General features: G+C 36.8%; 1 protein-coding gene across 2 annotated transcripts; it reads left to right on the plus strand.

Annotated features, from left to right (window-relative positions):
* The first annotated feature begins 214 nt into the window (after positions 1 to 214).
* On the plus strand, positions 215 to 12585 carry LOC134309854 (NEDD8 ultimate buster 1-like). Of its 2 annotated transcripts, none has more exons than XM_062991234.1 (15): positions 215 to 279; positions 581 to 712; positions 1203 to 1370; positions 1458 to 1522; positions 1614 to 1678; positions 1760 to 1927; positions 3063 to 3151; positions 3917 to 4023; positions 4138 to 4324; positions 4573 to 4680; positions 8433 to 8585; positions 9336 to 9482; positions 9625 to 9699; positions 9788 to 9971; positions 11893 to 12585. In XM_062991234.1, exons 2-15 carry the CDS (start codon positions 596 to 598, stop codon positions 12051 to 12053), a joined length of 1794 nt encoding a protein of 597 aa, XP_062847304.1. In that variant the 5' UTR covers positions 215 to 279; positions 581 to 595; the 3' UTR covers positions 12054 to 12585. The 2 variants fall into 2 exon arrangements, with proteins under 2 accessions (XP_062847304.1, XP_062847303.1); XM_062991233.1 differs by having other exon boundaries at positions 258 to 336.
* The last annotated feature ends 950 nt before the right edge of the window (positions 12586 to 13535 follow it).

Here is a 13535-nt window from a genome sequence, read left to right on the forward strand (position 1 = left end):
AATTATTTTCATACGCATCCTGTTTGCTTTAAATATAGTTATGATGTCTTAGGAACAGTCTGTCTGCAAAGCCTGGTGGCGTGTACAAGAAATCTTGCGGGTGTAATTGCTACCAAATGGGCTTATAAAAGTACTAAATAAAAGGGTTAAGACTCTTTACCCTTTAAATATAGATATATAGTGTTAAAGAGAACCTGCGCAGATGTTGGTTGGATGGACGCTAAAGTGCAGGAAGCTGTGACAATAAAAACTGTCACGTGACACACGCGGCTTCAGTAGGTAGGCTGCCAGCTCTGACATGTAAACAAACTTCGAAAATACTAATTGCAGCAAAAGGTACAGAATGTATAATGGCCAGAAATTACGTATTTATTATTATCATGCGAATTGTTCTGTTATTATAGTTAAATATTCCTAATACAGAGTATTTTAATAAGTGTGATTATGCTAAGCTACGCTAGTTGTGTAGGCTAGGAATTCCCCAGCAGAGAATTAGGTAGAGATGGACAGTACGTATAAACAGTTTTAGTTTCGTTTTCTGCTCAGATACATTATTATTGCTAAAATATTTTACTTTCAGTGTGAAGACGTGAGAATGGCAGAACAGCACATACAGGCAAAGCTCGTCACCTTTCTGAAACAGGATAAAATTCAGCTCTGGAAACCTCCATTCACTACAGACAGTAATGAAGCTGGACATGAACATATGCAGGTGAGAGCAGCAACTGTCTTACTGAAAAATGAATTCATTTACCTGAATTAGATATGCTGACATGTATTGACTGTTTATACTCGGGTAGTGGCCTTGGAAATACACTTTTATCTACATCAGTCTTTTAAGCACCACTACCATGACTAAAGTTAACAGTTGTTTTTGATACGGGTGTATTTGTAGAAGAAAGGTGTACCTATTTTTTGAAGGGGCAAAGTTAATTTAAAAATGACCAAGGATCAGATACTAACCCCTTTGTATGTGGTCAGTTTTTGTACGTTAGACTTTTCTTAATTTACAGTGACACTAAGGTTTTTAAACCCATGAACACTGCAACACCTCATACATTTGTATTAGAGCAATAAGTTATTCATTAATGTCGGTGCTGTGTTTAAAATAAAATTGTATCTTGTCACTGGGGTCTTGTAAATTATCGCCGATGGACTGACATATAGGAACTAAAACATCTTACTGTTTGTCCTGTTTGCAGGAGCTTGCTGTTCGGTATTCCCAAGTTGTCGGATTCCCTCAGCCTGATGTGGAAATTGCTCTGGAGGACATAAGATGTCTAGCAGTTAATAGAGGAAAAGGAAACAAAACCTACAGGGAGACAAATATTGCAACTCTGGAGCTTATCTTGCCAAAGGAAATGAAAAAGGTATAAACAAGTACACAATATCTGTTGTAATCCAGATAGTGTCTTCTACTTCTAGTATGTGTATGTTTTATGTGTTTTTCTGCATAGGGTAATAAAAAGAAAAACTACTTTGAAACAAAACTGGATATCACTGCTGAAGAACTGATGAATAAGTAAGGAGAATCTATTACAAAATACTAGATTTTATTGCTGTTATAGTGGAATCATTGTGTTTTCTAATGTGTTGTGTTTCTTATTGTTCAGGATCATTGAGGGATTTGATCTCAAACACATTAAGCTGATTTTGAATGGAAAGACTCTGTCTCCTGGTGTGTATTATGGTCATATTGTTGATATATGCCTCCTAATGTAAGTTTAAGAAGTGAAGAACTTCTTCTTGTTACTTTTAGATAAGCAACTTCACGAGCAGAATGTAAAGAATAACAGCAAAATTATGGTGCTAAAGCTGAGTGAGCCAGAAGGTAAAAGAATGATGATGGAAGCAGAGGAAAAAAAGCGACATGATGAAGAAACTATGAAAAGGACCCAGAAAGGCTTTCAGATCCTCTCAGAAAGAGGTGAGATGACTTTAAACACTATAGATTTGCATGAAGCGGACACAGGGAGAACATGCAAAGTCCACACAGAAAGGACCCGTATCGCCCCACCTGGGGATCGAACCCAGGACCTTCTTGCTGTGAGGCGACAGTGCTACCCACTGAGCCACCGTGCCGCCCCTCTATATTAGTACTAGATTTTTAGTATTCATTGCTAGGGTAGTTATAAATGCGTGGGTTTCTTCCGGGTGCTCCGGTTTCCTCCCACAGTCCAAAGACATGCAAGTGAGGTGAATTGGAGACACTAAATTGTCCATGACTGTGTTTGATATAACCTTATGAACCTTTATGAACCTTGTGAATTTATGAACCAACGTTAAAATCCTAATAAACAAAAATAAACAAACTAATATAGAGATCAGAGGTATGTAAATGCATTTTCACATGGGACTCTTCTGGGAGATTAATATTCAAAACTAATCAGTATGTACAAATAGTTTTTTTTATGTCCGATTGCACTACTAAATTTTTTAAATAGCCCTTCTTAAAAAAAAATAACACCCACTTAACTTTACTCTTGATGTCCCTGATTGGTCAAAAAAATTGACATTGCAGAATGCATTTTGTAATAAAGCCAAATTCAATCATAATATCATTATTGGGAAGTATTTGTGATGTGTTGTATGGCTGTGACATTGCATTGACAGAGTTTTTAGTAGTGAAAGCAAACATCAAAAAAATAAGAGCCTGTAAATACAACCTCAAATCGGACACTGTGGAGAATGCAAATTATTTAGTTTCTTACCCTAGTACTAGCCCTAAACTGCCCTGTCAGTGTTTTTTGGAATGTGTTGCAGGCCTGAAATGCTGGAATGGGTGTATATTAACAAATGTAATAAAGTTGACCAGACAAAACATGAAATATCTTGAATTCATACTGTCTGCCATTAAATTAAAGTCAAAGTAAATGTAAGAAACACTGCATTTTGTATTTGCATTGTCCATACTGTCCAAACTTTTTTTCTGATTTGAGGTTAGAATGATCCATAAACATTATCATTAATGTTGCATTTGATTCACTTCACTAAAGGACTTTTATATTAACTGCTAAATTTTTTTAGTGCATTAACATGTACTGATTTCTTGCTTGTTTCAGATGGTAGTGAAGATCCAGCAACCACCCCTTATCTGGAGATAGCAGATCAGAAAGGCAACCCTATCCACATTCCACTCCGTGAGAAAAAAGTAAGTTCCACTTGTACTATGTACTATTTGCAGGACTTTAGCTGTATGGAAAAAAAAGATGTTCCCCACTGTTATTTTTTAAAATAATGCTTGAAGATAACTACTCTCAGCAAGAGCAGCGTTAGCTGGACTACACTGTGTTTTCATCTTTGGCTACCACATCTGTAGTATGCAGTAAATTCTAAAAGTATTTAGGCTAACACTCTATTTTGGTGAGGGGTTCATTTTTGAATGGATATATTTGCTGTTTTTACACACCAGTTTTTTAAAAATGTGTTAAAAATCAGAATACTAAAATATCTTTTTTCTTTTTTTTTTTTTAAAAAGACCCTGATACATCCTGTTCGATTTTCCTTGGCGTAGGGCATATATCAGGATAATGATATCAAACAACATCTTAAGTTTTTGAGCATTCCCAGGATCACACTGAATTTGAAATGGAGAACGTGTGGCTTTACTGTATATGTAATTATCTCATATAATAATTTCATTTATTTATGCCAGGAAAAAGCAAAATATTTATCTATAACTCACAATAAAAAACTGACTAGAAAAACCAGGGACATTATACTTTAATATAAAGGTTTTAAAAGTAGCATTATTTAGAAATGCAAGTTATGAGAGAATGTCTTACAGCTGTTCTTCTGTAGTTTTATGTAACTTTATACCTGATTTGTGCCCCCAGATTATTATTGCATAATCACAAATTTCACATTAGTTTACGATAGTATTTTTCCCTTTATTTCTGTCTTGGTGGTGTTTTAGGCTCTTATTCTGGCAATGGGCTTTCATGAGAAAGGCAGAGCATTAATGAAGAGAAAGGAATATGAAACAGCTCTCTCTTACCTGCTTTCAGCAGATGAGCAGTTCAGGTATTGTTCACTGTGGCTTCATGTAAATAAACAAATGTGTTGATATTAGTTTCTTTGTTAATAAATTGTAGGATACCAGTGTAAATTCAGTTTTCCTTTTCTTTGTGGTTGTAGTAAATGTGGTTCTGCACTGCTGAACACAGTGGATAACTATGCAGTGCTGCAGTTGGACATTGTGTGGTGTTACCGTGCTCTAGAGGCACTTAACTGTTTGGAGGATGGTAAGCAGAGGCTGCAGAAAGCTGAGGAATGCTTCCTTAGATGCTATGGGGAAGAGAAGAGGAGACTGCAGCAAATCAAGGTTTTCACCTCAATGAAACAAGAATTTATTCAGACTGCAAAAAATAGCTTTCTGCTTTGAGAAAGTTTTATCAACTACTGTTTTTGTATTGTATTGGAAAACAATACACCAATGTGATTGTACTTATCACACTGATTTAAAATTGCTATTAGTTGTTTATTCCGAGTGTGTAGCTTCTCAAAGAAAAGGTTGTCAGCATTAGCAATGAAAAAAGATTGTAAATTCTTATTTGTCTCACTGATTGTCAGGGTACTACAGGTGGAGAGGAGGTGCTATTCCTAAGGCTTTATCTCCTCCAGAGTCTTCTGGCCTACCTGGAAGGTAATGAGACCCAGGCTGCTAATAAACTTCAAAAGGTAATTTATCAGTACAGAATATTTCTAAGTACTGTGTAACTGTAAAATTCAGTTCCATCATGAGCAGGTGGCTTTTTTGTGATTGTTGCGGATTTAAATGCTTTTATTGTAAAGCATTTTTTATAAAATATGTGGCAGGTTGTTGCAGTGGAACTATAAACCCTATTTCCAGAAAAGTTGGGGCATTTGTAAAATGCATTTTAAAAAAACAATCTGTGATTTGTTAAGTGTCCTGAATTTGATACGAGACTGCTCAACAGTCTGTGGTGGCCGTTGTCTGACTTTCTACTTCATGATGCACCATACATTATTAATAGAAGACAGATCTGGACTGCAGACGTCACCTTGACCCCCAATATATGCCTCTGCTTCAATGGTACCTTTAAACATTTGCAAGTCACCCATGCCTTGGGCGCTGATGCACCTCCTGACTATAACAGATGTTGGCTTTTGCACCTTTTGCTAATAAATGTGTGGATGGTCCTTTTTTTCCTTGTCAAAGAGATCTGTTTTTATCTGATAACAAGCTGAAACATGGACTCATCTCACCACAGCTCATGTTTCCATTGTCTTTTGGTCAATCAATAAAGATTTTGGAAAATTTACAAATCACAAATTAATCTTTTTAATGCATTTTACAGAATGTCCCAACTTTTCTGGAAACTTATGCTTGTGTTTGTAGAAATGTGTGCTTGTAGGTGTGCTTTAGTTAATAAAAATAAGGAAATCAAAGGAAATTGTTTTTTTACTATTTGAAATGTTTGTTGTCAATGGTGATCTTTTCTCTACATGCTTACAATCATTGTAAAAACATTTACTGTGAAAATAGTGTAATGACCCGATTGCTGCCTGTAGAGCAATATTCAAGTTTTGAAGTATTAATGTGCAAATTGGATCTACCTAGCCCCGTTCTCTTTACACTTGTATACCGGCCCCCGAAAATGAATACTGATTTTATTAATGAGTTCTCTGACTTTTTATTAATCTTCCTGAGTCTCTTACTACTGATGAGCTGGTTTCAATTTTTAATGCTTCTTGTACACATATATTGTGCGCCAATAAAATTTAGAAAGTCCAAAGTTAAAGCCCAGCCATGGCAGAATGTAAGTGGAGGAAAGATAAACTGCAAATTTCCCATCAAATGCTAAAAGATTGCCTGGATAAGTATCAGCAATTTCTAAAAACAGCCAGATCCAAATACTTTTCTGACATAATTTCCAAAAACTCTCATAACCCTAAGGTTTTGTTTAACACTATTAACTCTCTTTTGACTCCTCCTGCTATAATTTTACAATCAGCTACTACTAAAACCTGTGAGGATTTTTTGGAATTCTTCACATCTGAAATCATCAGCCTTAGAGATCACACTCAATCCCAGGATTCTGATCCATCCTACTTATCGGAAAGCTCTGCAGTTCTAGACCAATTCAAGTTTGTATCAATGTCTTATTTGACAGACTTAATTATGCACATGAAGCCCACATCCTCTTCTGCGGATGTAATGCTCACACATTTTCTTAAAAACATATGGGCTACTGTTGGTCCCAGCATCTTGTCAATAATCAACAGCTCTCTAATTAGTGGTACTGTCCCATCCTGCTTTAAGCAAGCCGTCATCCAGCAAGATACAGTGTGAGGGGAAACGCAGGAGAGAAGTGTAAACAGGTGGGACAGGGATAATATAGTTTATATCGGAATACACCGGCACACACACAAGCTTTACAGTATTTCTGACTTCGTTCTCTACAAAACACCAACGTTGCATTGCAAAAATATTAATGAACCTCCAACTTACTATAGAACAATCCATACTGTTCGTGTTGCCAAATCCACTCAGATTCATTTATTTTTCCTCCTTGATTTTACGCTGCACATCAGCACACAAACACTGATGGCTTGCTACTTGTTGACGTGCATTTTTGGACGTGGTATCATTAAACCACTCGTCACTTTTCGCGTTTGTTTTTGTGACAAAACGTAGTTTGGGAGACCAGAGAAGCTCGCCTGTGGTTCCAGTTGGTGATAGGTCGTGTAGTGTGAAACCCCCTATCGCCGATCAGTCGTGTAGTGTGAAATATACACAGACTGAAAGACTTCCTAGTGCAAAAGATTCAGTCGTGTAGTGTGAACTGTACAGCGACCCGACAAATCAGAAAGTCGTGTAGTGTGAACTTGGCATAAGGTGTTAGAGAAAGTGGTCCTCAGTCGGCTGTTGTCGTTCTTAAGTGAAAATAACCTATTTGATACATTCCAGTCAGGTTTTAGAGCACACCACAGTACAGAGTCTGCCCTTCTCAAAGTCCTTAATGATCTACTTTTGAGTGTAGACTCTGGAAAGTGTGCTGCTTTAATTTTGCTGGACCAGCTTTTGACACATTAGAGCATTACATTTTGCTGAAACGTCTTAAGTATGCAGCTGGTATAAAGGGCACATCTTTAAAATGGTTTGCCTCTTACCTAGAGGATAGAACAATTTCAGTTAAAATCGGTAGCTATTCCTCCAATACAGCAACCGGCAGTTTTGGAGTACCTCAGGGGTCTGTTTTGGGCCCTGTGTTGTTTCATTATACATGCTTCCACTTGGATCCATTTTCCAAAAATACAATATCTCCTATGATTGCTATGCAGATGACACACAGCTTTACCGTCCTCTGACAGCTACCAACGACAGTGCCATCAACCATATCCTGGACTGTCTCAAGGATGTTAAATCCTGGATGTCAAAACATTTTCTTCAGTTAAACAATTACAAAACTGAGGTCATCATATTTGGTCATACCAATACCACTACTTCAATAGCTAACACAATGGGAGCACTCTCTGCAAATGTGCACAGCCACGTAAAGAACCTTGGTATCATTTTTGATTCTGAACCCAAATTTGATAAACAAATAAACACTGTTGTAAGAGGAAGTTTTTACCAGCTGAAAACTTTCAGCAAACTAAAAAACATCTTGTCTTTTAAAGATTTGGAAACTGTCACCCATGCTTTTATCTCCTCTCGTACTGACTACCGTAATCCTCCTTATTTTGGGATCTGCCAGTCCACTCGGTCCCATTTGCAGCTTGTTCAAAACGCAGCTGCTCGGTTACTCACAGGTACAAAGAAAAGGGAGCACATTTCATCCATCCTGGCCTCCCTTCATTGACTCCCAGTAAATATATAGTGTAAAATTTAAGGTTCTTTTATTTGTATTTAAGGCTCTCCATGGTGTAGCCCCATCCTATATTTTGGATCTTTTTTGCCCCCACTCTACCTCCAGAATCTTAAGATCCTCTGACCAGTTGCTTTTAACTGTCCCATGCTCTCGGATGAGGTCTAAAGGTGACCGGGCTTTCTCTGTGGCTGCTCCAAAACTTTGGAAAAGCTTGCTACTTTTTATTAAGACTACAACTGATCGTTTTAAATCCAACTTGAAGACCTATTTATTTTTTACAGGCTTTTGGGTTGTAGCATGTTTTTCTGTTTTATTTACTCAGATGTTATTTTACTATATGTCTTTTACTTCATGTTATTTCACTGGGTTGTTCCAACTGATCTGTTTTGTTATTGTTCTGATTTTATTGTACAGCGCCTTGGATGACCCTCAAGGTCTTTGAAGGTGCTTTATAAATAAACTTGACTTGACTTGACTTGAATGACAGAAAAAGTGCAGCACAGGCAAATATAAAAAATGTTGATTACATTTGTCTGAAATGTGAATGAAGCTCTGTTAATCACTTGCTTCTCTCTATCTCACATGCTTAAACAGGTAGAGGAGCTCTACAGCCATTTGTGTCTGGATCCAGAGAAGATGACCCTGTTGATGAGTATGGGATTTAGCGAGCAGGACACTCGTCTTGGCCTACGAGCCTGTAGAGGCAACTTGGATGAGGCAGCCCTGCACATCACCCGCAAAAGAAATGTCAGAGACAACACACACACTAAAGAACAATCACAACTCGCACAGCTTTGACTATTTGCTAAGGTTTCACAATTGAGTTTAATCCTTTATGATGATAGGTGCTTGTTGTAATATTAGAATGAAGGTTTGATCTATTAAACAGATATTGTCTTATGACGTAAAGAAAAAGGTTGTTTTAATTTCAAAATATCTATGTTAAATTTGGCTTATATTATTGTAGTAACTAGCTACTATCTTGCAGCACTACTAAAATCCTACATGTGCTAAAAGCCACTTTAAAGACATTTTTACACTTTAGATAAATTGTCTGCCAAATGCCTAAAACGTTGCAGTTAAAAATTTTGCCATGACTGAAGGATCATAATTCATCTTTTGTGTATTCACCAACTTTGTAAATGAATATAAACCTTCCAAAAATCTATTGCTTGTAATTATTTACAGTAGGGGGAGAATATATGTTAATAAGTAATCTCATGTGGCAAATGTTATATCTTTGTTTTGTATCTGTTGTGTTGAAAAGCCAAGGCCAACTTCTTTAGAGGTCAATTTAGCAAAGTTTGGCATCACAAAAATGCAACTTAAAGTTTACCAAATGCAAACTTTACAATCAGTTCTACTTGTAAACTTTGTTTTGCCATTTGTTTGCAGAATTACATTATAAAATCAATGTCATTTCATTTTGAAAAGCTGATGTGAAGTAAATCATCACTGTTAGTTATATTTGACTGATTTGATTTACTTTTCCTGAAGGAGCGAAAAGAGATAAAGCAAAGGGAGCAAGAGAAGAGAAGGCGGCGTCTGGAAGCCATCAACACACTGGTAGAGCTTGGCTATGAAAAAAATGCAGCCGCCAAGGCCCTCCATAAGACCAAGGGAAATGTGGATGAAGCCTATAAGGTTTGAGCTGCCATGTACATTATGTCATTGGCATAACATTACTATTAAATTGCTAGTTACTTCAGTTATTATGCTTTTTGAAATATGCAGCATAGACTTTATTAACTAGTCTCTTTTAAATTGGTCTTCTCCTTCCTTGTAGTATCTTCTGAATTCAGAAGCTGGCAACTATGAGATGTCTCAGGCTGATACAGATACACAGACCAAAGTGGATCAGGTAACCAGTACAACTGGAAGGAAAGACTCAATAGAAAATTAATAGAATATTACTTGTTTTATATGTGTGTGTGTGTGTTTGAGTGTAGATGGCATACCTGGGCTTCCAGAGGGGGGACGTAGAAGCAGCTCTAAGCTTGGTTGGAGGTGATGTGGTTCAGGCCACTCAGCTCCTCTTGGATAATCAGGGTTTTATTCCCCCAGAGCTACATTCACCCTCAGCTCCATCCTTATCATCAGATGAGCCCAGCACCTCATCTGAGGACTCCACGGGTAAGCTCATTGCAGTTACTTACACCACATTTGAGAAGATACACAAATGTATTGAGACTGAGATTAACTTATTGGTCATCGACTCCAAACACATAGTATGTTTGGAATGGTTGCCAGAAAAACAAACCCTAATGTGTATAGTAGAAATATAGTGCAGTGCAGTGGTTCAAAATAGAACTTGTTTGCAACAAACACCAAACTTAGATTTGGTACAGACACAAATGTAGTCATTAAGAACAGTACAGGGATGTTTGACTGTTTTTATTCAAAAGCCATTTACAACTTGGTATTTTAGCAAGAAACATTAAATCAAACCTTTACTGCCTCAGCCAGGAAGCCTAACTAGGCTGTGGTTAGATAATGATCCAAAACTTCAGAATCAACACAAAAATGGTTTGCTAACCACACAATGAAGGTTTTGCCATTGTCATCCCACTCTTTTCAGCTAAACCTAATCAAAGACCTGATGAGAAGTGTGTATCTGGAGACAATATAGATGTTTTAAATGATGTTAAGCTTTTCCCACCCCAATGTAAAAAGAAATTGCTCCCTTAGCTACTAATTAAAACAGCTAGCCAAATTCAATTGATAATTGGGTTCAATTTCACGAGCCACATTCAGGGATGATTACTGCCAGACCTCTTGAATCAAAACATCATCTAAATAGAACCTGTCTGGCAATGAGAAACAGGTAAGAATTTCTGAAAACAGCACATGATGCTGTATAAAAAAAAGAGATTAAAATACAGATGCAAAACAGAAGTCATTAAAATCTAGGGGGCTGGAAAGTATTACAAAGCCATTGCTGAGCCCCTGGGGCTACCTGGCCTATCAACATTTTACTAAGAACACACTAACATCACATCCAGGAAGTAACAAAAGAATCCAGCGAGCATCTAAAGAACTGCAGGCCACATGTCCAAAATTTAACAAAATAACCTTCATACCTATATAAACTTTAATAATATTATAGTGATAATATTTTGTGGACTAAACTGATAGTGGTGAAACTATTTGGAAGTCTTGAGTCCCATTACATCTGGTGTAAAGCTAACACTGTTATGATATAGCAGCCAAACATGGTGGTGGTAGTGTGATCATCTGGGGCTGCTTTGCTTTCGCAAGACCTGAGCAACTTAATTAATGAAGCAATGAATTCTGCTCCCTACCAGAAAATTCTGAATCTGTATTTCCATCAGTTTGTGACCTAAAGCTCAAGCACATTTAGGCTATGCAGCAGGACAGTGATCACAAGCACATAAGCGAGTCCAAATCTGAATGGCTAAAAAAACTAAACAAAATTAAGGTGGTGTGGCATGTAAAAGCTGCATTTTGTTTACTCATATTCTTTTAAAATTAGTTCTAAAACATTTAAATGTGAAAAATTGGCAAAGATAGAAGAAATCGGGAAGTGGGCAAATACTTTTTCAAATATTTTGTGAATGTGTAAGGGCAGTTGTAGCCTAGCGGTTAAGATACTGGACTAGTAATTAAATGGTCGCTGGTTCAAGCCCCACCACTGCCAAGTTGCTGCTGTTGGACCCTGGAGCAAGGTAATGTAAATGTGTATGCTACACACATAGTCTGGAGTCATTTGTTCAGCAATTTTTCACAAGCAAAGCCATTAAACACTTACAGTAGCTAACATACTGAAACAAGGTTAGGTATTCATTACACTCATTATGCCTTGGAAGGCTGGAAGGTCTTTGGATTACATGTAAGGTACAAAGATATGCAGATAGTGTTAACATGGAATATGCAGTTAGAACTTTGCCTGTAGCATAACCAATGCCTAAACAATAACAATAAACAATAAATTTAATTCCATAAATTCCAAAAACCTGAATCCAACAACTAATATTATTGTAGACTTTTGCACTATGATAGATTGTGTGCATATTAAACACATTTTTGTTGTCAGCATCTGGGTCAAGCAGTCTGGATGCAGAATTGGTGAATGAGGTTTTGGAGGACATCCCCAGACATGAGGAGGATTACTTGGATGTGACTTTGGAGGAGGAGGAGAATGTCATTGCACTAATGAAGTCATATCTGCAAAAAAGCTCAGCACGTCCGAGCTAAGCCTATTGCTTGCTGAAATCGTCAGGGATCCGGTAATAAGGGAAAATTATCAGTGACCCTCATACTGAATCAGTAATGGTTACAGGTCAGCTATAAAACATAGTAAATCTGCAATAATGTAAGTTTATTTTGTTCATTGTTTTACATTGTAATAATGGATAATTCAGTTTTGACATGGCTTCTAAATAAAAAAAATAGCAAAAATTTAAAGATAAACTGGGTTTAACAATAAATAATACCATAATAAAAATAATTTGTGTTGTATAATATTTTTTGAATAATTCTTTAAATGTCAGGACAAATCTTTTATCCTCATTTTTTATTTATCTTAAATTAAGTTTGGCTTTTCAACATTTACCTCTAAAAGGGATAATTTTTTGTGTTAAATATAAGCTTGGAAGCAAGAATTAGTTTTGATTTCATTGTTCTTTATTTCAAGTACCTTAAATGTTCCGTTTGCTTCAACTCTGTTTAAGTTCATATTCAAGTTGCATTCAAAGATGTTTTGTTAAATATGCAATAAATGTTTAATCTTCCCTCTTACAAGAGCTGTTTTCTGTTCATTTAAAAGTCTTTATTTCATTTTCATGTTTTACCTCCACTTTATCTTGGTCAGGGTTGCAGTGTGTACTGTTTCCCCAGACTCACTGGACACAATGTAGTAACACACACATGACAGGATGCCAAACCATTGTGGTGCCACCATTCCTCCTCCCAGACATAACCAATCATGTCTGTTTATAGACGACTGACCAATAGCCCTGCCGGGGATTTGAACCCTGGATCACAGTGGTAGTGGGCTGCAGTTAAAATTAAAATTTAAAGCTGACAGCATTTTGTGAATAGAAAGTATCTACTGATAAAAGATTAACACTTTGTTTATATAAAAAGAACATTTTGTCTTTAACTGAACACCTACAAGTATTAACAAGGTATGTGTTCCTAATAAAAAGACTAGTAAGTTTAAACAGTATTTAAAAATCTTAACACTGCTTCACCTGATACACACAGAACAACACAAACTACATACAAGTATATCATGTGTCATTGCTGTGCTGATAATAGTCCACTACCCAAACATCATCTGGTCAGTGGTGGTCCTATGGGTGTCACATTTAAACTCAAATGAAACAATAGTACAAACCTGCCATGGTGGTGGCAACATTATGTTTTTCTTTAATCAAGGTAAAGGGAATTATGAAAACTAACAAACAGCAGTTTTGGCACAAAACGTTCAGGCCTCTGCTAAAATGCTGAATGCTGAAGATAAATGCTGACTGGATTCATGCCCAGACATGAATCCAATTGAAAATCTGTGGGGTGACCTGAAGTGGAGAAACCTTTGCAATCTGTCAGATGTGGAGCACTTTGGCAAGGAACAGTGGACAAAGATTACCATGCTGATAAACTCATATCCAAAAGACTGAATACTGTCATAAAATCAAACGTTGCTTCAACAAAGTCTTAGTTTAAGGGTGTGCA

Source organism: Trichomycterus rosablanca, chromosome 3 (assembly GCF_030014385.1).
Source record: "Trichomycterus rosablanca isolate fTriRos1 chromosome 3, fTriRos1.hap1, whole genome shotgun sequence".
Taxonomy (NCBI): Eukaryota; Metazoa; Chordata; class Actinopteri; order Siluriformes; family Trichomycteridae; genus Trichomycterus; species Trichomycterus rosablanca.